This window comes from Nymphaea colorata, chromosome 2 (genome assembly GCF_008831285.2).
Source record: "Nymphaea colorata isolate Beijing-Zhang1983 chromosome 2, ASM883128v2, whole genome shotgun sequence".
NCBI lineage: Eukaryota > Viridiplantae > Streptophyta > Magnoliopsida > Nymphaeales > Nymphaeaceae > Nymphaea > Nymphaea colorata.
In genome coordinates this window covers 10,888,367-10,913,346 of record NC_045139.1, presented here as the reverse complement: position 1 = coordinate 10,913,346, position 24,980 = coordinate 10,888,367, and the positions used below count along the sequence as shown (strand labels likewise).

The following is a 24,980-nucleotide window of genomic DNA, read 5'->3' as shown; positions in this document are numbered from 1 at the left end:
ACTAATGGCACCCTTAAAAAATCTTGACACATCCCTAAGGGTTTATGAGATACTAAAATATATAATACTAAGGGTTTCAAATATAAGTGGATATCAAACTAAGTACCCAATGGATATAAAATTGATGGTCGGACACAACCTGCTTAGAGCCCAATAACTACGGAGGGCGAGCTTGAAGCACCACCAAGAAATTTAGGCCAACCCAAGCCCGAATTTGTGGAGCCTTGGGCCGACCCGACCTGATGCCTAGCCTTAACCTCGATCCTTTTCGAACCTCCACCCGGCGTTCATGTCTAAGTCACCCATCCATTCCAATAAGAGTTAAGACCTCTCATCCAAGCAGAAGAAAGGTAAATCAAGACTCTTTGGTATGGATTAGAAAGAAGATCAGCGCTGCCTTTTCCGTTTGTCCCTCACCTCCAGTCTCCCACTACTGCTCATTTTCCACGTTTGTGCACATGAAAATACTAGAAACAATGCTTAACTAATCCCACTAATGGAAAAGATTACCTTCTTCGGGAACCCTCCTCGAATACGTACGAGGGAAGGGGGGGGGGGGGTGGGGTGGGGGGAGGGGTGGGAGCTAAGATCCTTCTTGTAGGGGAAGTGATTATCAATCTTACTGGGAGAGGGAAACAAACGAAGGCGAACAAGCCATAGAGGAGCCAACAAAACGAGTGAGAGAACAAAACGAACGATATGGAGTATCGAGGGAAGGAACTGACTGAGACCATCATTGTATAAGGTAAATCCATCTCAAGATGGGTTTACATAGGGTAGTACATCGAATCCCTTTTCTTTCGCTTCTTTTTCCATATCCAAACACACTTGTATTTATAATCCTTTAATTTTTGTCCTTTAAAACCAGACATAGTAGCTATCTTTTCCATTATTTTCCTCCTTAATCCACACAGACTATTAAAATTCAAAGTAGTGAATGGAGAACCCCAGGGCATAGACAGCAAATGGCAGAAGTTCTAATGAACTACTGTTGGAAGGACAGGCCTCCTGATTTGGAGCCTGACCTGTTTTGAATTGTATTTTTGTACGTGCATTTTTGTATAACTATTGGTATATGTACAGATTACTTTCTACAGATTATCCTATTAGTATACAGCCATACAGGTGGTGGCGTAGGGCTCTGCCTACTCCCCAGCTTATCCTTCATAAATAACAAACAAAATAATGCACCAAGGACAAGAGCTTACAGGGACAGCAACTACATCGACAAGATTTTATAACTCAATTGGATTTCAACCAAAATAAAAACAACAATGATAAATATTGAAAATTTCTTTTGTTTCTTTCAGTCCATACAGGATGAAGACATTCATATGAAAACAGAAAACCAGCACAATTGCCAGATGCTTACCAAAATTGCAAAGCATGTATATGAAACAGGTGGTCAAAATTGCACACTGCCCACAGAGCATCCTAACTTTGAATGAAGAGTAATCCAGAAATGGTCATCTACATGATACCATGCTCAGATAAGATGGTTGACCTGCTAATGACGCCAAAAGAAGCTGCACCCAAATTCATGAAAGGTGACCACCGTGAGTATGCAAAATTCTACTCTGCTGGTTTTCTGGTATCACATTTTGTTAGACGATAACTTTTGTTTGTTTTGGTAGGCATAATATAATATAAATTTATAGATGAATCCCAAAGGTATCACCTTCTAAACTCATCGTCACTACGAGTGAACCACATGTTTGTGTTAAAACAGTCAACTCTAAGCATTGCTGTAAACAGTGAAGCAATACCTGAATGAACATCACTTCTCATGCAATGCTTCCATCAAATAGAATTTATTGAGACTTTGCCCGGCAGACCTGCACAATCAAGATGGAGAAGACATCAAATTCCTAGCAATACTGTTGAGGTTGTCTCCAACCAACAACATGAAATGAAGAATTTAAATGCACGTTATTTGAATCACTAAAATCCCTCAGCAGCTAAATGTCATTTTTACATTCTCAGAAGTTGAACAAACAGCCACTTATAAATCCTAATATTTCAGGCACAAACCATCCTCTCCTTAAAAGTTGGAAATATTTTTGTGCACCTAAAGCCCAGAAGCCTAACCTTGCTATATCAGGCCTTCTTTAAACATGTAGAAATGATGAGAAACCAGCTATGTGACGCAATCATATTGTATAAGATGATGCATCAATATCTCAGAGTGAAGCATTGAGGACATTGATGATTAAAAGAATTCTTTTCAATTATAGACTACTTTCAAGTAGCTTCCTAAATTATTAGGCATTATGTCAGTAACTTTTCTGAGAGACCACCACATGAGAGTGTCTATGCAGTCCTTGCAATGGGAGATGAACATACCAAACATATAATGATCATGCTAGCAACCATAGCTGGGATGTGAAACAAGTATCTCCAGTAAGCAATGTTGTAAAAGGCATAGCATAACGCGTATCGTAACGTATCGCAAACGTAGCGCAACGTATCGTAAAATCAAATTTTAATTTAAAAAATATTAAAAAAAAGAAAAATATTAAAAATTCGAAAAAAATAAACAAAAATTCAGAAATCAAGAAATATGTATTCAAATATAAAAAGATCATCATACATAAGGAACATTCATGTATATCAACAACACATTCAAAAATAAGAAATCAGAGATTCAAAATAACATAATAAGCATCCATCACAATTTTAAACTTGAAAATTTTATAGAATTTTAGGACTTAGGGTCTTAGGAATTGGAGTCTTAGGACTTAGATTACACCACAATTTCATAAGTTCAAAACATATAGTTATCATCTTTCATGATTCAACAATAATATCTCCCAAATCAATGAACCCTCAGTTATTTTTTATGAAAATGGCAAAATCTCTCCCTCGCATGTCTATCGAAGTTTTTAAAACACAAGAAGAGAGAGAGGGAGGAGTGTTTAAACTTTAAAACATAAAGAATTTTGTGGTTTTCCCGTATCGTACGATACGGGGGCATATTGTCTGTATCGTACGGATACAGGCGATATGCTTACGATACGCGAGCGTATCATGTATCGTAAGCGTACTGTGTAGGTTGTCTAAACATATACGATCTGTGCATATCGTACGATACGGAAAACATTGCAACCAAGTCTAACTAATCATTAGTAGTGTCTTTTTCTCTATAAATATCTCGTAAGGGCCCCAAAAAAAAATTTAAAAGCAAACTGAAGTAGATATTCCTTTAATTGTTAATAACTGATATTTCAATTTAAGAGACATTCAAACAATAGGACAGGAAAGTGTATTGCTGTCAGTAACGAGGACTGCAACAGTCACTATAAAAGAAAAAAAAGCTATGTCACAAGGATTCGGCTAACAGGCCGCCGCACCCACACCGAAGCGGGTGCCGGTGCGGGTGCGCAGACGGGTACAGCCAGAGAAGGCCTGCCACACCTGTTGTAAATGATGGCGTGTCGGAGGCGCATTTGACTCGGTTCAACGACGAGTCAGGTGCGGTTAGGACAAGCAGAGGACAAATATGTCCTCTTTTTAATGATTTTTTTAACTTGAAAATCATAAACCCTTGTCGAGCAAGGGTTTTATTCTCTCGTATTAGGGCTTTGTTGAAGCCCTTCAGTTGCCCGACAATCGACGAAGACTGCTAGTCTTGCGCTTCGTGAGAAGCTCGTTTCCAACGACCGACGAAGATTTCTGGCGAATCATGCTTCTCTCCAGTGAATCGTCTTTCTTCCAGCGTCCTCAAACTCGACGGCGAACGCTAGCTCACAGGCACTTATTCCTCTTTGGTCGATTTTTTGATGCCTACCTTATTGGTCCAGTCCCTCTACTCCATAGCGCTTCCTCGACGTCCGCTTGGTTCAGGTAGGTACACTCAACTCCCTCATCAACTGATGCCCTTCTCACTCTATTTCTGTCGGATTTCACGTCGTTATCCGGCCAACCTACTGGTTAGACAATGGATTTCCCATCCACACACCCCAACTAGACATTCCCAACATTCAATTGATAAGCCCCTTGCTGATTTACCCATTTTCCCCAATTACTGTTGATTCCCTCTTTTGGACATTCCGGCGACTCCAGCTAATTTCCAAAGATTTTTTTGTTTTCTGTTGTCATCAACTCATCCTATGATATTCTATATTTCTATTTGTAGCATTTTCCATTTTTGTTCATAAGCATGAAACATACTAAAAATACATTAGGTTCCTTATCTCTAGTCATCATCGCCAACCTCTATTTTTGACAAAAAGATACCAGGAGTGGAATGAAAGCATAATGGCATGTTCTATTCACCCATTCACCAAAGAAAATGTATTAACAGGTCAAATAGAGAATAACAAATTTAAAGCAATGCACAACAAAATACTTCTTTGGCGGCATATATTACTTCAGATGATACCCTTCAAATGGCCATTATTTAATAATTCAACTAACAGAAGCATGCACTGAGTGTGACAGTGGGAGTGAAAAGGAATAGCTAAAGCCTTCAACATACCCATTGATTTGACTACAGTAGTTAGAAATCTGATTTGTTATGAGAAAACTGTCAAGCCGTGAAGGTTCAGGAAGAGGCTTAAAGATGGGATTTGAGGGATCTTCTTCAGGCAATGGTTCCTCTCCAGCAGCTTTCCTTGCCATGTTCTCAGCCCTGAACCATAAGAGAAGACAAATGAACATCATGCCATTCACCGGAAAAACTACTAACAATATTCACAAGCAATGGGCACGCTCTCTCTCTCTTCTCCAAAAGATGACATTATGACTACCATGGCCATTCTTCTTTTTATGGAATGCTCAAGCTGTGTGTACCTGTGTGTATACATACAACATATATGTGTATGCATGTGCAATACAGGCAGGCAGCCCATGCACATCCAAAATTCTTCATTATCCACCAAGGTGGCCAGAGTTTTGAATTTGTTATTGCAGAAATAGCCAGGGACCAAGGACCAACAAGACAAAGCTGATACAAAGCGGTACAGGAAGAAAACTAAGCATCGATACCTATTAATGATATATTAACAACATTCTGTGAACATTTGATATGTTTACCTTCGTTTCTGCAACCAGGCCTGCTGCTGGGATTGTTGGCGTGAGACGTTTCGGTAATAAAATTGGAACTGAAACAAAAAATAGGTGAAAACATTAGACACAATACCTATTTAATAAACCATTGCAAGAAAAATCAAAGAAGAACTATTTTGCTACCTTCTGCTGTTCCATGGATAGATCATCCATACATTCAATTAGAAATTCCAGGTTCCTCTCCATGAACGGGTTTGTAGACAAAGAAAGACGATCATAATCACACTGACATGGAAGAACACAAAGAACAAAGTTCTCTCAACAACAGAGCAAGAAAATGAAAGAAATAAGTCCCAATACAGGATAGGTTCAACAATTAAGACCTGAGACACGGGTGCTTCAGGCTCTAGCTCTGACATGAAAGCACTTATGAGTGCAGAATTTGACACCTTTATCTGCATAGAACAGATCAACACACATGTGAGATGGTGAAACCGTGAAAGGGGTCCATGAATACATTTTATGTATTATGCACAAGAAAACAATGCTCACCAAAATAGACAAAAGAACATTGTTCATAAAAATAACAACGTACTGTACAGGCATGACAAATAAAAAACAGTACAAAAATAAACAATGAACATGGCACTGTCAACATACAGGTATTTCTTCAAAGATATCCACCCACGTTAAATTCTTCTCCCTAAGCCTGAAAGATGAAAATAACGCTCAGAAAATGTCTACAAAGTAAAAACCACCCAACTGACCAACTAAACAAACAGACAGGCATGAAAAGAAAAGAAATATACTTCTCTCCATTAAGAGAGCTCGCTCGGTATAGATCCATAAAAGCATCTGTCAGCTTCAAGGCCTTGAGAGCCAGAACACCTTGACTAGATCTGGATGGGTCATAAATAATGCAGACACACCTTCTTATGTTCTCCTGTAGTGTAAAACCAAGATGAAAATCATGTATACTCAAAAGAAATGGCACACACAATCTCGCAATAACAGTTCATGATTCTGCAGATGTGAAATGTAGTAATTAGTATTTAAATGTAGCATTTCCTGACAAGGTCCTTTGAAGCATGTGAAACAAGGGTTTTCTATAGGTATGTTTCCATTTACCAAGTGTGCATAAGGGTCTGACAATTGCGAGAATCCTAACATATGAAACTTTTTCTTTAATTGAAACACAATTGAAAAATTTATGCATCTGTTTCTTCATTCCTGTGAAGAATCCCGTCAATTTCAAAAATACAAGCACACTCCATGAGAAGTAAGATGATGATTCAAATTGAAGAAAGTGCACGTAAGTGTTCCTATCACAAATAGAAGTTCTAGCCTTACAGTCTCCAAAACTGAATATGCATTTGTGAGCACAGGGATATCAGAAGCTCTTGGGAGCGAAAGACTAACAATATCCGAGAAAGAAAATGAAAAATATTCAAAAAATTGAGATGCAATGGTGCAAAGGTTTTTAGTATGTTCTTGCAAGACAAGCATAAAAAGATAAACAAAACCCCCATTATCTATGTCAAAAGTTTGCAAATGAGACTGGACATGCAGCTGCATTAAGTCGCATGGACATGAGATTAACAAAAATTCAAAATCTTCAACAAATAGGAAGAAACAAAACAAAGAATTGTCATGGCAGGGGTTGGTAGAGAAGCAATGAAATTCACCTGGTAATTCATGAAAGTTTCAATCAATTCTACAGTCTGATAAGAACCCATGTAGGTTGACTGGTACCTGATGAATGCTCAAGAGAATGTGAGATCATGATTAATATGTAAACTAATGCTGCTAAAAGATAATTTCAGCTCCAGAAATTGTCAAAAAGTGCCTATGTAATTCCACTAGAAGAAGAGACTTAGTTCAGATGTCATTCCTGAAAAACATAACACAAATTGTGATGTTTCCACCAAGCCTATTTGTATCTGTGGAAAGAATTCATCAAGCAAAATATCAATTACTACACTCTATTAGGGGAATACTTGAGGAGCACATGCAAGCTTGCAAAATGCAAGCTTTAGAAGCCCATCTAAGGAGCACATGCAAGCACAAGAATTCCTACAATCATTTATATATACATAATAATCATATTTGTAGCTTTTCATCTTTTCCAACCTCATTGGTTCCAACCCTAATATGTGATCTATATGGTTGGTTTAGTGGAGATCAATTTTTGAATCACCAGAGACCAACTTGTATCAAAGCTCTTTCGGCGGTCCTAAAATTAATGGCTGAAAAGATCTTTTGTCTGCTTTCTTTGCTAAAGGCAATGACAAAGGTGATTCCAGTTGGCTTGGATGAAGCTTCCTCCTTGGATAAGAACTTCAGACGTAAAACCAAGGGTCTTTATCGTGTCGTATCTTTCCACCCTATTAGCTAATAATTTTTACCATGTTGATCATGTATTTGCCAGCAGATTAGGTAACTTATTTGGCCCTTTTGTGTAAAAGACGACTCAATCTCAAATCAACTGGATACCATTTACTTGGTTATGATACCATGTGCTTGTTAGCATTGTAGTGGTTGAAAACAGTGTCGTACATATCTTATGATACGCCTGAAAATATCCCACTAATAATATCTTATACAAGTTGAACTAGAAAATAAAAAAAGTTGCATAAGATAAGAAGGTAGACAGTTTGAACTTCTAAAAATTAAACAAGATGGATATGTGTCATCCTATGGTCTATAATATGTTCCGGAACCCAAACCAAGCTAAATGTGTACATGAGTGTGCTAAAAGCAGACCCCACCTGCCCAGCAACCTGATCCCACCCTCTTACAGGCCTAAGTAAGCTCAGTATTTAACACTTTTGGAATAAAAGAGACCAAGCCTAGCTAGAAATATCAGAATCTGAATTCCTTTGTGGTTTTCAGCATGTAAAGTTCTCATGACAACTTGGCATCGTGATCAATGAAACCACCATACAAGCTTCAACTTGAAGATTGAATCGAGTCATTCCAATATCTCTACTTGAAGATGAGAACCTCGTTTATACTGGATAGCAGATAATATCTGCAGCTTTGATCACTGGCCCCTATCCGTGCAATTTTCAGGTGCTCTCACACTGTGTCCTTCACCTGATATTGACCCCAATCATGCCCCTAGGACCTAAACGGCAGAATTACACATGAATGAAACAATTAAAGACTTCCATCCATAAGTTTACTAGATACCACATGTATGTAAAGGTCAAAAAAAGAAAGGCGCTGCCATTACAGTGACGCTGGGGTTACTGTAGTGGTATTACCATCCGACAGTGTTGTTATCAACATTGACCTCCCTCAAGCACCTCATCATCTCAAGCTGATAATTAGCCCCATCTGCTTCAATTTCCTCATCTTCTTCTCGAATCTAGAGGAACACCATGAACCAAACGGAGCACAAGAAAATATGCATCTCAGTTCCTTTGCTTAGAATGACCACAAATTGGTATCTTCAGACGAAAACAAAACATTGCATACCGGAAAGGGGAAACAGTTGGTAACTTCCAGAACGCTACCAACATCCAACCCAAGAAGCTGCCCCGTAACTAGAGCTGGCATAAACTCCTTGCAGTGTTTGATGATCTTCAGAATAGCCTGTATTAAGTCAACAAAAAGAGTACTAAGTAAAGATAACTATACGACGAGACAAGTGTCTTCGCGTTAACAATACACAAGCACATCCTCCAACAGCTCCTTGAAGACATGCCTTTCTGCCGTAGTATGGCAACTATGCAATTTAACTGTCATGAAAGTCGACCAACATGTCTAAAGAAAACCATTGTTAAAGAAACTTCTTGTCACAGCTATCCCAAACACAAACTACCAAAATGAGGGCCCCTATCGTTAGGCGTTCTAAAATTTCTTCAGACATCGTGGCAATACCGTCTGAAAGTCCAGTCCCAAAAAAACAAAAAAATAAATAAATACAATGTCGCACCTCCAAAGGAAAAAAGCGCACGAAACCCTAAAATACGTCAACGTGCTAAACCAACGTCAATGAATAACGATATCAGGTTACTTTTACTACATATTCCCGGAAAAGCTATCAGAACACAAACCCCAAACACCCACTTCCCCCTCAACATCCATACTCCTCCGCCGGGGGTCCTCAGAAACGACGTCGAATCCGGAAAGACTACCACCACTGGTCGACTAAGGCAAAAGAAACCACAGAAACTGAGATACAAAACGAAGAAACAAAAGAAAACTTACCAAGCCCTCCATCTGAACCACCCTCAGCGGCGACGAAACTTCCTCCGCAGCCGCCACCTGAACGAACGAACGGACCATAGCTGATGGAACAGAGACACCATGTTAATTACGGGCAAAAATCAAAAACCTAACATCGAATTTAACTGCTAAACAAATAGAGAGAGAGAGCGAGAGAGAGAGCTCACTGTTTGCCATAATCTGGATGACAACGGAACGAGGGATCGAAAAAGCGAAAGAAAATCTGGTACAACTGAGGCAGAGGAATTCCCCCCTCTCTCTGAACCGTGAAAGTTCGCCCGACCTTCTCCTAATAGAAGAATTCCGAGCTTTTGTACTTCTGTGCTCCGCCAAGGAGGAGCCTCCGCTCCCACCCTCCACGCCCAAACGGATATGGACTACATGTTAACAGGTTGACCCGATCCGTCTTTAAGATCCATTCAGAAGGCCCCTTTCATACCCACGCGAACGAGGCTGCCCCCCTCACCCCTATTTTCTTTTTTACTTTATAATAATGGAACCAGAGACTTGCCTTTTATAATAATGGAACCAAAGACTTGCCTTCTATCAGTCATTAGTTCACTAGTTATGCCATGCTCCTGCAAGCTACGACTCTACGACTCCTTCATGAAAGGAAGTGATCGAGATCCAGGTGAAAACTATCATGTATTTAAGAAAATGAGATATAATGGTTTTATGTTACCTTGTACTTTATAATCTTCTCTGGGCGGCCTCCACACAACTTCCTAAGTGTAGAAGCCGCCCAGAGATGTGAAATTCCATTGGCACCGTCAAAACCACTAACGGTCATAGTGGGAAATGGTCAGAGAATCTCGTGTGCTCACGAGGGTAACGGAGTGGAAGTGGTTATCAAGAGAAAACCCTTCAAAATCGATTTACTGGTGTTACCAATAAATGGAGTCGACCTCGTTCTTGGAATGACTTGGCTCGCAACATTAGGAGTCATTTCGTGGGATTTCAAAAACCTACGAATGACATTCACTCAGGAAGGAGATGATGAGCTAGTGACCCTCACGGGTTTGAGCAGCACCGTCAGTCTCAAGGCTGCATTAAAAGCACTTATCTTAGAACAACCAGCATTTTCGGTTGTCACGATGGCAACCAACGTTCCTGCAGTGGAAGAAACAAAGGAAGAGCCAATTCCGGCCAAGGTACCATCAGTCTTAGAGGAATTCACGGATATCTTCACCGAGACTAAGGAATTGCCCCCACAAAGGGCATATGATCACCGAATCATCTTGACACAGGGCACAAAACCTGTGAATGTTAGACCTTATAGGTACGGGTATAGGCAGAAGGCAGAAATTGAAAGACTTGTTAAAGAAATGCTCGAAGGAAGAATAATTTCGCTCCAGTAGCAGTTCTTTTTCTTCTCCAGTCCTCTTGGTTAAGAAAAAAGACAACACCTGGTGTTTCTGTGTTGATTATCGAGCATTGAATGAAGCCACCGTTAAGGATAGACACCCGATATCAGTCATTGATGAGCTCTTGGACGAATTAGCTGGTGCTACCATCTTTTCCAAAATCTATCTAAGAGTCTGTTACCACCCGATCCGGATGCATAAAGAAGATATATCCAAGACTGCTTTTAGAATGCATGACGGGCACTACGAGTTCCTTGTCATGCACTTTGGACTGACGAATGCATCTGCGACCTTTTAGAGGTGCATGAACGATGTCTTCAGGCAGTACCTTCATGACTTCATCATTGTCTTCTTCGATGATATTCTGATCTATAGCACAGATGAAGAACAATATGTCGTTCATCTGACTATAGCGTTACAAGTTCTACAGGAACATCAGCTATACGCGAAGATGTCCAAGTGCAGCTTTGGACAATCTTCCATTAGTTACCTCGGACACATTGTGTCTCGAGAGGGGGTTCCGGCAAACCCCGAAAAGTTGATTGTCATGGATAAATGGTCACTGCCCAAAGATCTAAAAGGATTGAGAGGTTTCCTTGGATTAACAGGGTACCATAGGAGGTTTATCTAGGGGTATAGAATTATTGCCCAACCTCTTACCCAAATGCTCAAGAAAGGAGTCTTTCAGTAGAATGAGAAGGCTAAGGTAGCCTTCAACAAACTTAAAGGAGCCCTTATGTCCACGCCCATGCTCACATTGCCAGATTTTAACAAGAAGTTCACAGTTGAAACAGACGCATGTGATGTTGGAATTGGGGCCGTGCTAGGCCAAGATGGACATCTGATTACTTACATGTCCAAGGCCCTGACCAGTAGGGCAAAGCATCTCTCCACCTATGAGAAGGAAGTACTAGCAATCGTGATGGCAGTCGAAAAATGACGACCGTACTTGATAGGGTGCAAATTTGTAGTAAAGACGGACCAAAACAGTCTCAAGTATATGCTTAAGCAGAGAGTTACGACACCCACCAACAACGTTGGTTGACAAAACTACTTGGGTACAATTTCGATATAGAGTACAAAAAAGGTCTGGACTGTTACGGGCCAATTTCCATGTCCGAACCCAGTTGAGCCTGAGCAGGCGGAATCCAGCCACTAAGGGCATAAAGCCTCGGACATGTGGGCTCAGTCTCTTCAGATATCATCAGAAGACCCCAAGGAGGTTAAGGCATCACTTGAACAGGTCGCAGCGGGAGGAGTGGGAGGAGCAACAAGGTCCGAGTGTGTGCTTGAAACAGATAAGTCTCAAGGTCGTTCTGAGCTAGTTGTAGGATTCACTGAGTTGAATGAAACCGAAACCATAGCGAATCCCATTTCCACGGCCCTTGGGACAGTTTAGGACCATGAATCCTAAGCACATTGCTAGGCCACTCAGGTCTAGCCTTATGCCAAATCCGAAGTTCGGGCGGGTACCCGAATGAGGTCCCCACCTTGGACTCATAAGGTTCAAGGGTGGTTCAGTTTGATTGGGCGCTAGGCTCGTTTTTCATCTTAGTGCATTTTCTTTTAAGCATTTGGATTTGGATTTCGAGCATTGTATTTTCGAAGTGGATTTGTGCTCCATTATTATTTGGGTTTGGGTAGAGGAACTGGTTCGGATCTTGTGAACCGCATCCACTTAGGAGATGTATATATTTATTTGGATCTTTGTACAAACCATGTAATTTTGAGTACAGGAATTCATTTCCCCGTTTTCACTCTCTCTCTTCTCGTGCTCCCCTCTCTCTCTCTTGCACTCCCCTACCAAGGCGTGTTTCCCTTCCCCCTTCGCACTCCCTTTCCGACGTGGTTCTCTCCCCCTCATCCGAACCTCCCTTTTGGTGTCTCGGCGTCCTTCTTGGAAGCGAAAGCATCTTCTTCAACAATCGACGACTTATCCTCCTTCTCCCTCTCGATTTCTTCCTTCTTCCTCACCCATTCGACCAATGGACTACGACAAGGAACTCCTCAGTGCTCCGGCCACTTGTCCACGAATCACAACCCCACAAAAACTCAAGAAGATACCTGCGCCTCACCCGAACCCCACGGGTGTTGAAAGGTTGGATCTTCACCGGGAAGCTTGAAGAAGAACGTCTAGTGAACTCCTTCAAGAACGACGTCAAAGAAAGGTTAGTCTTCGGATTCTTAAGTTTCAACAAGAGTTGTGTTGGGAACGGTCTATTGGAGAGTTCATCCACGGACTAGATTCCTCTCTCGGCATACCCGAGAGTTGGATCTTCAAGTTCAACGGTGAAAGCTTCTCTAGGACATCCCTTACACGTCTTGAGGCAGCTTACTAATCGTTAGACTCAATCTACGGAAGATTCAAAGAGTTCGGATGGTAAAAAACCTCTAGGAAACACCAAAGAAGCTCTCGGCTTTGCCCTTCTAACTCTCGGTCAAGCAGCAACAAAATCCTCTGAATCCATACATTATGGCGTGATCTACCTAAGCAAAATACATCAGATTAATCACCACAACGAAACAAGCAAAATATCTAATTTTGGGTGAATTCGGACCGTTAGAAGAGAAGAACGGCCATTGGCCGGAATCCTGTTTTACCAGTGACCGCTGCTACTTCTCCGGTCACTGCTGCAACTCCCGGCGTGAAGGACACAATTGCCCTCATCGTCATGCAAGTCCCGGTCAGAATCTTCAAGGGCAACGTGGTCAATTTCATTTGGAAAGTCAGCCCTAGCCGTCGGCGCACAAGAGGAGGATTCAAGCTCACTGGTGCCAAATCTGGTAAGTCCTCCTTGCCCTAGCTCCGCTCCATCCTAGCCACCCACACCTCCATGTGTCTCCCATCCGTGCATCCTCACCCTTCACGTCGCCAACTTTCCCATCTCCTTTTCCCGCCTTGACCCAGCTCAAATCCGCCAAGATCTCGCACAGAATCCTCTTTCCTATTGTGTAGGCAAGAGATCTCGCTGTCCCTTCCTTCCTTTTCCATCTCCTTTCCACGTCACCAAACCCTAACTCGCACTCCACCTTGACCCTTCATCATTCCACGTGTCCGCATCCCACAGCCTTGTCCGCCAACTCGGCATCCACGTCACCCACCTGGTCCCACAAATTGCCACGTGTCAACCACGCGGCGTTCAGCTTGGATCCACGTGTTTTCCCTTTAAAGCCTAGTTTGGAAACCCCTTCACGCTAACCCAATCCCCTCCAAGATCCTCTCCCTCGCTATCTTTGCCTATCTCATTTCCCAAACCACACGCCATCTCCGTCCTCCATCTTCACCACGTGTCCTCCATCCGAGCACGAGGAGATCTTGCAAGCTCCTCCTTGATCCCATCAAGATCCCTTAGATCCGATCACCAAATCCTTCCCTAATCATTAGGAAGGAAATCAGATTTTCCATTCCTTTTTCGCTAGCTCCTTTCTAGCGAATCTCTAGTGGTCCTTGATCTGGCCACGTGTCACCATCACGGGCGCCCAAATCTGAGCACGACCAGCTCAGCCCTAGTTAGAACCTAAGCCTCTCGCGCCGTTCCAGACCCTCGCCTACACTTTAGGAAATCGCCAATCATTAACCCCCCCCCCCCCCCCCCCCCCCCCGCCCCTTGTTCGAATTAGGTAGGCCTACACCGCGTGACCTCTTCCTCTATTTTAGGAAGGTCATTTGCCGCAGCCTCCTTCTCCTTCCTTAGCGAAACCCTAGCAGCCACGCGCTTATCACGTGGGCCCCTCTCAACCTAGCTCGCCATTTCAATTCCTAGTTGACCGGACTCACCTAGCCTAGTCAACCCCGGTTTGGGTTTAAGTCAATTTAGCCCACACTGCACCTTAGCCCTCTCCTACCACCCTCTCAACCGAGCTTACCTCGTAGTCTAGCTTACCCTTAACCTTCACCTAAGCTCACCCGACCTAGCCTACCCGAACCCTTAACCTCTCTTGACTAGACCTAGTCCACCTATAGAGCCCACTCCGTCCAAGTCAACCCTCAGCCTTAGTTAGGATTAGGCTAGCTTTCCGCTAAGCCCTTCCGGCCCTTCTCGGCCTTGGCCTTCTCTTCCGTCGGCTCCCTCCGATGCGCGTGGCCGAGCCACCTAGGCGAAAGGCAGGTAGGCGCTGCTGACTCTCGGTTGCAGCCCCCCTCGGCACTCTCAGCGGCACACCAGGCCGCAACCCTAGCGACAGGTAGTCGCTCAGTCTCGGCCAGCCTTCCTCCATCGGCGGCCACTTTCCTCTCGGCGCTAGGCAGCAGGTGGCTGCTGCTGACTCTCGGTTGCAGCCCCCCTCGGCACTCTCGGCGGCACACCAGGCCGCAACCCTAGCGACAGGCGGTCGCTCAGTCTCGGCCAGCCTTCCTCCATCGGCGACCACTTTCCTCTCGGCGCTAGGCAGTAGGCGGCTGCCCCATCCCGCACACGACATCTCGGCAGCAGGCGTTTGCGAAGAATTGAAGCTCGCCAGCCATCCTTGACCTGTGACTCCGGCATTCCTCGGCCCTCTTCTACGGGTTCCTATGGCAGGCGGCAGTCTTTGTCCACCAAGCTACGTGCAGGCACTCCTCAGTCTGCCTTCTAGTACCGTAGCTGAGATACCTGGGAATAAGGTTTTCTTCTCGTGGTTCCTATCCGTGAGACACCAAGCTAGCCTTGGCCGAAAACGCTTGTTTTCCCCCTTGTAGCTCACGGGTGGTTGTTCTAGGTTCCTGTTAATTTGTTTTCAGCATTTTGCTTTTAGCCCGGCTTCGGCCATCGTCCTCGACCGTGGTACCTCAGAGGCGCAAGCGCCAAAGACACGACCACCCGGGACATAGCCTACCTAGTAGGTTCTAGGTGTGGTTTGCTCGTTAGTGCATGGATTGTCATGGTTTGTTGAGTGAGTTGTGAGTGATATCTTGTATCGATCATGTTTGTACTCGCCTCACACCCTCGTAGTCATTTGTAGTAGGTTTTGTGTTTCGTTTCCCGCACCCAGCGTGACGTTCGGGTTGAGAGGTTTTGGGGTAGACTTGGTTGACCTGGATCTGCTTAGAATGACGATATTGAATGGATTCAGGTTGGATCCGGTGGGGCACCTGGCTGAGGGAGATAAGAGTTGATGAGTTGGGTGGTGCCTTGTTCATGTGCGTGTTTCGCTTTCCATCTGCCAAAAGAGAAGAAAAGGCAGAAAAGAGAAATGCAACTGCTCCACCTCACCTCCACGTGTGACGTCCTCTGCACTGCTGTGAAACCAAAAAATGATGTGAAAAGCGCTTACGCGGTGTAAAATTCCTTTTTGGGCATCCGTCTCAGCTGTGATAGGTTTCGTGTTTTGCTTAGGACGCTGAGACATAGGAGGAAATTCATTTACTTTCCAATTCTTTGCAAATATTTTGCAAATATATATATATATATATTGTTGGAATTGGAAGGTACAGCTATCTACTTAATTAATTCTTCTGTTGTTTATTGCGGGGATTTGTTGGAGAAAAGGTGAATCCTGTTCTTAACTGCTAAGATATCTTTCTTATTCGTTTCTTGTTGTCTTCCATCTTAACAAGTTGGGATTGTGGAAGCGTTAAAAAAATCTCTTCGTGTTCACACCTTTTCTTAATTGAAGAGAACAACAAGTTGGAGATATTTGTTTGGGAAAAGCTTAGACATTTCACTGGTAAATCACGATTGAAGAATGAAAAGGAATTAGCTGCCGTGGCATATTTTCTTGAAGGGAAATTAATTATATAATGGAGCAATTCGTTCTCGACTGAAGAAATGGATGCAGGAAGAAATATATGAAGGCACAGGAGAGAGTGCAGTTCTAATAGGATCCATTCCAAAACAACGCGAGTTTGTTGGCGACTAATGCACCAGAATTGGGCAGGCTGTCCGATTCTTCTAGACCGTTATTAATGATGACATCATATATAATCTCTTTGAAACACAAAACATTTAAAATGTCCAACAGAATGTGTGCGAGGTAACCAATGGAAGATTGTCCAAAGCTGCACTTGGACATCTTCGCGTATAACTGATGTTCCCGTAGAACTTGTAACGCTGTAGCCAGATGAACGACATATTGTTCTTCATCCATGCTATAGATCAGAATATCGTCAAAGAAGACAAGGATGAAGTCATGAAGGTACTACCTGAAGACATCGTTCATGCACCTCTGAAAGGTCGTAGGTACATTTGTCAGTCCAAAAGGCATGACAAGGAACTCGTAGTGCCCGTCATGCGTTCTAAAAGCAGTCTTGCATATATCTTCTTTATGCATCCGGATCTGGTGGTAACCGGCTCTTAGATCGATTTTGAAAAAGATGGTAGCACCAGCTAATTCGTCCAAGAGCTCATCAATGACTGGTATCCAGTGCCTATCCTTAACGGTGGCTTCATTCAATGCTTGATAATCAACACAGAAACGCCAGGTGTTGTCTTTCTTCTTAACCAAGAGGACTGGAGAAGAAAAAGGACTGCTACTGGGGCGAATTATTCCTCCTTCAAGCATCTCTTTAACAAGTCTTTCAATTTCTGCCTTCTGGCTATACCCGTACCTATAAGGTTTAACATTCACAGGTTCTGTGCCCTATGTCAAGATGATCTGGTGATCATATGCCCTCTATGGGGGCAACCCCTTAGGCTCGATGAAGATATCCGTGAATTCCTCTAAGACTCATTGTACCTTGGCCGGAATTGGCTCTTCCTTTGTTTCTTCCACTGTGGGAACTTTGGTTGCCAACATGACAACCCAAAATGCTGGATGTTCTAAGGTAAGTGCTTTTAATGCAGCCTTGGGACTGACGGTGTTGCTCAAACCCGTGAGGGTCACTGGCTCATCATCTCATTCCTGAGTGAATGTCATTCGTAGGTTTTTGAAATCCCACGAAACGACTCCTAATGTTGCGAGCCAAGTCATTCCAAGAATGAGGTCGACTCCATCTATTGGTAACACCAGTAAATCGATTTTGAAGGGTTTTCTCTTGATAACCACTTCCACTCCTTTGCCCTCGTGAGCACACAAGATTCTCTACCCATTTCCCACTATGACCATTAGTGGTTTTGACGGTGCCAACGGAATTTCACATCTCTGGGCGGCCTCCACACTTAGGAAGTTGTGTGTTGCCCCAGAGTAAAGTAAAATCAGCATCTTGTGTCCGTTTATGGTACCAATCAACTTCATCGAGTTGGGGTTGAAAGGGTCCATCATCGAATGAAAAGCCCCTTCTGTTTCATCATTAATTTCGGTAATGGTAATTTTTTATTTAGGAGCCTCCTCTTTTTCTTCCTCTTCATTTTCCTCTTCGTCTGAGGAACTCGAATTAGACTTACTCACACTAGAATTGCTGTAGTCGTCGACCAATTGTAATCTTGAAAATGACTTGCACACATGGTCTTTGTCCCATTTTCCTTTACATTTGAAGCACAATTTTTTGCGCCTCAGTTCCTCCATTTCCTTGGGTGTGATATATGTAATTGGAGGCCTACGGCCCTGGTTGGGCCTAACTTCTCCCTTCTTGGGGTAGGGAGCCTTGTCGTTTCTTCTATATTGAGAACCAAAAGGATACGACAGTTTCCTCTTCTGGCTATCGAACTTACGAGCTTTCTTGAATGCTTGTTTCTCTTCTAATCTCTCCTCATAGATTCGTGCCATAGCAAATCATTCATCTAGGCTGTCATATCTCTGCGTCTTCATGTCAATTTTAATTTCGTTTTTGAGACCTCCTTTAAAAGCTCCTATGAGGGAACGCTCGGTCCACTGTACCATGCTGGCAAGCCGTTCAAATTGTTTTTGGTAGGCTTGAACGGTTGTCGTCTGGACTAGATTTTTGAGGTCCTCATCATAGTCTATATAAGTAGAGTCTCCGAAACAAAGTTGAAGACTAGCCTTGAACTGTTCCCAAGTTGGATTCTCATGCTTGTGGTCGAACCACATATACCAGGAAGTGGCGCCTCCTGACATATAGGCTGTGGCCGTCTCTATCCACTCTTCTCTAGGAACATGCTGACAGATAAAATATCACTCTGTCATAAACATCCATTCACGTAAACCTTCCCCATTAAACTTAAGGAACTCATAACGGACCGTGGGAGTCTGTTTGGGCTCTTGCCTCTGAAGTGCTCTGGAACGGTGAGGAGGGGACTCATCTTCTTCATCGTCGGAATCATAATACGTTCGATTTTGGTTACTGTGAGTAAAACGAGGAGTACGGGTGGAGTGCCTACGCTGCTCTCTATTCGTTTCGTTTGAAGTGCGGGGTGGAGGTCCGAGTTGGATTTGAGGTCCTTCATGACCTGTCTTGTTGATCCGGGCTCCTTCTAAACTAGTGCCTACATGGGACAGATTGGGGCCCACTTCTTGCACAGCCGGGGAGTAAGGGTGTCCTCCCAAAACTCCTTTTCCCTTGTCAACGCCGGCAGGGTTGGAACTCGGGTTAGTCCTTTCCCCTTGACTATTGATAGAGGCCGAAAGTACTTGGAACATGGCCCTAAACTCATCCATTTCCTTCTTTCGGGCGGATTCTTGCCTTTTCATCTCATTCCATCTGTAGGACTCTTGCCTCTCAATATCGCGCCTCATTTTAACCATTTCCCGTTCTATATGTTGCATTTTAGCCCACGCTATATCTTGTATTTCCACAGAGTCCGTTTGTGGGGGCTCTTCTTGCCCTTGAGGACCTTCCTCAATGATGGGCTCTTCCTGGGCTATCTGTTTCTTGGATTTGCCCATTTGTAGGTTACAAGCATACCAACGCCAAGGAAACACTTCTAACTAATGCGGAAAGAAATCCAAAACACGAACTACTGCCACTCTCAAAAAGAAATCCAATTGCTAATAAAATCCAAAACTGACTTAAACTGCCACTCTTAAGGAAAACCAACTGTTACTAGAAAACCAAACCCGTTGGCTCTTCTACTGACACTAACACTGCCGATTTTGAATCTGCCTAAACTGACCACCACGGTGTTGTTGTGCTGCCCGTGTGTCTGTAGGCAAGGGAGATGGGTTGGCGCGCCTACTGCCGCACTCGCCTAGTGCCTCGGCAGTCACACCGCGCTCTCGGCCGGGCTCAAAGAGCTTGAATCACCGCACCCTCCTGGTGCCTCGGTGACGCACCTCGAGCTTGGCTACCCTCGGGCGTGCGATGTGCACAACCCTAAACTTGCTAAAAGTGAGCAAGCCTAGCTGTGAACATATATGGTCCAGGAGTAGTTATCTACAACTTGTAGACCCTAATAGCCCTTGTATATGTAGTTTGGAGGCTTTCAGCCAAACTCATATTTTAGAATATGTGGCCTTTTGATTGAGGCTTTGTTCCTCTACTTTTAGTGACCACGGCGATTTGTAAGATCCTTCAACTACAAAAAACTTTGGGTTGTGAATATTTGAGACCAGAACCCAGATTTTTTGGTAATTTGGGCAGATATGGATATGGTTGAGGTAGTGTGACCATTTTCGACTATAACTCAGTTATTCCACATTTGTGATAGAATGTCATAAATAAGTAGCGTCCAATCAGGAATAGAGTTTAACTAAGTGCGAAAACTCATGCACTCTTTATTGAACAAATTTGTGTAGATATTTGAAACAAAGACCAAAATTTAACCCAATTCATCTATTCAGTAGGACAGTAGCACCCGCTCTTCTTTTGCTATTTGTTAAGCTCTTTCACTAGTCGACCTGAATCTTCACACGCTGCATACCAGCATATAACCAAGACTAGGGTCAGCTGCTCCACTGATCATAGCACCTCCATTTTTTGCATCCAGAAGATAACACAGAGCATCTTCAGTTACAACCTCGCCTGGGATCAATATTGGAATTCCTGGGGGATAAGGACATACGAGCTCCCCACAAATTTCACCAACACTTTCTTGAATGGGGACCCTTCTTTTCTTTGCAAAGGAAGCCTCCCTAGGACTCAGCTTTATGTTCATATCAGGAAAAGATGCCCAATCATATCCATCCATTGCTTGCCTTGAGGTATCTGATCCATGCCCAGCTGCAAGATCCTTTAGTCCATGCACAAGCCTATCAACATGCTCTTTGCATGTGCCCATGGTGATAGCAAATGTTAGTGACTTACCAGAGGCGAGCTCCGCAATGACATCATGTTTCTCACATAGGAACTCATCTGCTCTATATCCAGATACACCAAGCTTCCACGTACCAACAGTCACACGCAAGGGATCCATCTCAGGCATGCTCTGGAAGTTGGTAGATTTCAGCAGTGAAAGACCAGCAATCATCTGAAGTTCTTCCACCAATTTGTAGCTCAAACGCATCGATTCATCAAAAATGGTGTCTGGATTCTCATTCAATTGTGCTCTAGCAGCATCCAGAGAAGCAAGCAGCAGGTAGCTTGGACTGGTGCTCTGAAGGATCTGTAGGAATCTGCAAATTTGCTCCCCATCTACAATGTCACCTGATAAGTGCAACATTGATGACTGTGTAAGAGAGCATAGAACCTTGTGGGTGGACTGGACTACAAGGTCGGCGCCTTGCTCCAACGCTGCCCTTGGAAGACAGGGATCAAACTTGAAATGAGCACCATGAGCCTCATCAACAATTACTGGAATCCCCCATGCATGACATAGATCAGTGATTTCGTTTATATTACTGCAGATCCCATGGTAAGTGGGTGAGGTAACAAAAACTGCAGCTGGCTTTTTACCTTCTTTATGCAACTCTTCAATTGCATTGGCAACCTGATGTGAACTGATTCCTCCAGCAATATCCCAGGATGAATTATACTCTGGAATTATGTATTTGGGCAAAGCGCCAGACAAGACCATGCCAGATATTGCTGATATATGTGAATTCCTAGGAAGGACAAGTATTTCCCCTGGCGAACATGTAGCCATAATTGATGCTTGAATGCCACATGTTGTTCCCCCAACAAGAAACCATGTCTCTGTTGCTCCAAACAATTCTGCAGCTCGTCTCTGGGCATCAAGGATAACCCCTTGTGGAGAAAACAAATTATCAAGCTCAGGAAGTTCAGGTAAATCATGAAAATAAGGCCTCTTCCCGATAAGTTGAGCAAGGGCAGGTGGTGCAGCCCTGCCTCTGTTATGTCCCGGAAAGTGAAATCCAGCAGCATTGCATTTTGCTGATGCCTTTAAGGCATTGACCAAAGGAGCATTATTGTCAACAACAAAATGTGGGGAATTAGAGATTCTGTCATCAGAATTGCGGCTTCCCTGGACACTCAACGAGCTCAGGTCATTTGTCTGCTTTCTGTCTTCAATTTTCTGCAGTTAATAACAGAATTAATATTTTCAGCATGTTAATGAAATGTCAGGATCTCAAACTCGCATATTTCAACACCCATCTGAAGCTAAAAGTTCAAAGCATATAACATTTGAGCCAAACATGAACTGTGAAATCAATCTAGGTTTTCCGACCATGACAAGAAAAGTTGAAAACACCATGACAGCGCAAGACCAACAAGTTCATCATGCACTTGCAAGTTGCAACTGAAATTTAAGACCACTCTAGAGTTAAAATAACTGAATTTTACTGGGATGCTAGCAGTTTTTCATAGTCCTGCTCAAATTACGCATGCACTCAACTAGGACATATGCGACAAGGTTTGTCAACTGTGAACTTCAGAACCACAAAATGAACGTATGAGCTCTAGAATGCATCATAATTTTCCAAACATTGCCCTATGAAATTGCTGTCTATCTTGAACATAGACCAGCAAATCTATTAAATGCCAAACATGCTTTTACTAACCCATCACAATATAGGCAAGAGCCCTGGGTATTTAGAATTTTATGGGGTCATTTTCATAAACTAGAACCTGGTCCTGTTCTCTTTGTAATCACTATGACACCTTTGTATACACCATTCTTCCATCTCTGAATTTATCAGTAATCCACATAATCTTCTATGTTAGCAGAAGAACCAAAAGCATCGATATTAACCCATGAACCCTTAGACTCGTCTGACCTGAATAATCCTTGAAAACGTTTTGATATTTTCACTATGAAGTAGGCACTTCTGTTCTAAATTTATAGGAACGAATGCTGCATGACCAAAAGGAAGACTAGTTTTAATTCAAGAAGTTCAGTTGCTAGTTGTTTACTGATTAACATGAACAAGCATGCGTGCCCACAAAAGCATACGTAGCACATCTAAGCGGATCTTCTGCAGATACCTGATGGTGTAAGCGCAAGCTAAATGAATTTTTTTAAACTGGAAACCCTTAGGCAGGAAGAACTCCAAAGACAACTCAACAGTAATTTATAATAAAGCTCGAGATTTACCATTTCCCAAGACCGAAGAAAATTGCGAAGCAGTAATAAAAAGGTTAAGTAAACAATTTGAATGATTTCCCAAACAATTGAAGTTGTCCTTTTCCAATTTGAAGGACAAAACAGTAAAAGCAAACCAAATGCATTTCCAACAATAAACCAATCTGCAGTGTCGTATACTTGGCAATGACAGTTGCAAATTGCAACGAAGTGGTACCAGTAACTGCCACCTCATGGACGAGCTTCCCATTAGCACTCAAAGTAGCAGTGGAAACATAAAAGCTCTCTCACTAACATAACCATAGAAATCAAAGGATACAAAACAAGCTCATCATCACCAACTTAGAAGACAGACAAATGGATGACTAAAATACTGGGAAAAAAAATCATGTTCAACCAACACATGCCCTTTGGGCAATCATTATTAATCACCATCATGAAGGCTTATAGCATCAGCTGAAGCTAAGCAAAGCAGGCCACTGATCCTACTTTACATATTCTTCCTATATGGTCCAAGACTGGCTATTACTCACACCATTTTTACTTCTCCTTCTTATACGAAATTCTCTTCCACGGTTTTACATGTTTCTAGTGTTTCATTTCCGGGCTTTCAATAGTCTACTTCTGATTTTTTTCACTTGCGCTTTTTTAGCAATGCGGCGACAACGTGACCATTCAGAAACTTGAACATACCAAAACAACAACAGTCAACTAACCGAAAGAGATGACATTACCTCATCCGACTCGGTCCCTCCTCTTGACGTTGGCACGAGCAAATCAGAAGAAGAGCATCTGAACAAGAGCAAGACTTCCACAGTAAGTTGCTCGGATTTAGTGACACATAAAGTCATGAATCTTGTTTGTCAGTGTTGAAGCAAGAAACTGTAAAAACCTTTGAATGGGAAGGCCTTCACTAGAATGAAGAGCCTTCCTCCCTGCTATCGTAGAGAAAGCCGGGGGTAGACGACGAGCAGATGGTAGGGAGAGAGACGCACAGTCCCAGGCGTCATGTCGAGGAGATGGTGGTCGGTTCTGAACGTTGGGGAAGACAAATCTGTGAAGGAGAAGCGCCATCCGTCCTTTTGAACCGCCTCATCCATCCCCAACAAAGCACAGAAGGGAATCCATGTTTCTGAACGTTTTTTGTCGCGATTTTATCGCTAAAAACCGGCTGGTCTATAAATATGGCGCTCCCATTTGAAGCAAAACCATTCAAACTTTGTCTTTGTTGGAACATAACACATACAAATAACCTGTTCTCCCTGTCAGTCACCTTTTACCATTATCAGCTAATGCGAGTCGTGCAAGTTAGTATATAAATAGAACATAATATATTTTTTGATTTTTTTTTACAATAAAAAATTGAAATACGCCTTAGCACAAATGTGGAATTTCTAAAAGAAAATTAAAGCCAATTTTTATGACATTGATTAGGCAAACTGCGTCTTGGTACTCATTTGCAATTAATAATCCTTATTTGGTAAATGACTAAGCAGATACTAACTTGAGCGGCTAACCTGCCAGGTTTTAAAAACTTTATCAATTTAGATCTAAGCCATCATGGATAAGATTTTCCGGGACAATTTTGGTGTGTCTCTTGCTTTTGAGAAAGTGCAGTTAATGGGATCTACTGTTGCTTTCAAGGCACCTTAGTGGGAGCTTTGGCTGTCTGCGAGGCGGTGGGTCTCTTCCACTCACCCTCTTCTTGCTTCCAAGAAATTTCATGTCCACAATTATGACACACTTTATTTAGATTATTGAGTTTCTTAGGAGTAGCAGGAAACGCCGTTAGCAGGTGCAATTGGTTAGTTTGAAATATTCCTTGACAAACTAAAACAAATTTAATTATGGCATGGATTGTTGTAAATATTAAATTGCTATGCTTTTTTCTAAGCGAATTTTGATTGTTGGAACATTCAAAATGTTGTTTGATGCGGCCGGAGAGACATATTACAGCTCTCACTTCAGAGGATTGCTTAATTTACTTGTTATATATCCTGCAGTTATGCTACAACACATAATAGAAAATAAAAGTTCACATAAACTTAGAGATGCATCAATTTGGGTGAGTACGGGAGACCTGCTGTCCGCCTGTCCGGCACAGAACGGAAGCTCCCATAACCCTCTATCCCCTTAGGTATAG

At 42.8% G+C, this 24,980-nt stretch overlaps 2 protein-coding genes across 2 annotated transcripts; both read right to left on the bottom strand.

Annotated features, from left to right (window-relative positions):
• Positions 1–1,233: 1,233 nt before the first annotated feature.
• On the bottom strand, positions 1,234–9,565 carry LOC116248882 (eukaryotic translation initiation factor 3 subunit H-like). Its single transcript, XM_031621905.2, has 13 exons — positions 9,408–9,565; positions 9,223–9,302; positions 8,488–8,604; positions 8,274–8,377; positions 6,693–6,759; positions 5,817–5,950; positions 5,668–5,716; positions 5,391–5,462; positions 5,191–5,292; positions 5,035–5,102; positions 4,478–4,630; positions 1,767–1,835; positions 1,234–1,526 (listed from the first exon to the last, which is right to left on the bottom strand). The coding sequence occupies exons 1-12, from the start codon at positions 9,415–9,417 to the stop codon at positions 1,778–1,780; spliced, it is 1,014 nt and encodes a 337-aa protein (XP_031477765.1). The 5' UTR covers positions 9,418–9,565; the 3' UTR covers positions 1,234–1,526; positions 1,767–1,777.
• A 10,480-nt stretch (positions 9,566–20,045) lies between these two features.
• Positions 20,046–23,996, bottom strand: LOC116247030 (uncharacterized). The gene is made up of 3 exons (XM_031618975.2): positions 23,730–23,996; positions 23,572–23,629; positions 20,046–21,829 (listed from the first exon to the last, which is right to left on the bottom strand). The coding sequence occupies exons 1-3, from the start codon at positions 23,909–23,911 to the stop codon at positions 20,264–20,266; spliced, it is 1,806 nt and encodes a 601-aa protein (XP_031474835.1). The 5' UTR covers positions 23,912–23,996; the 3' UTR covers positions 20,046–20,263.
• Positions 23,997–24,980: the final 984 nt, after the last annotated feature.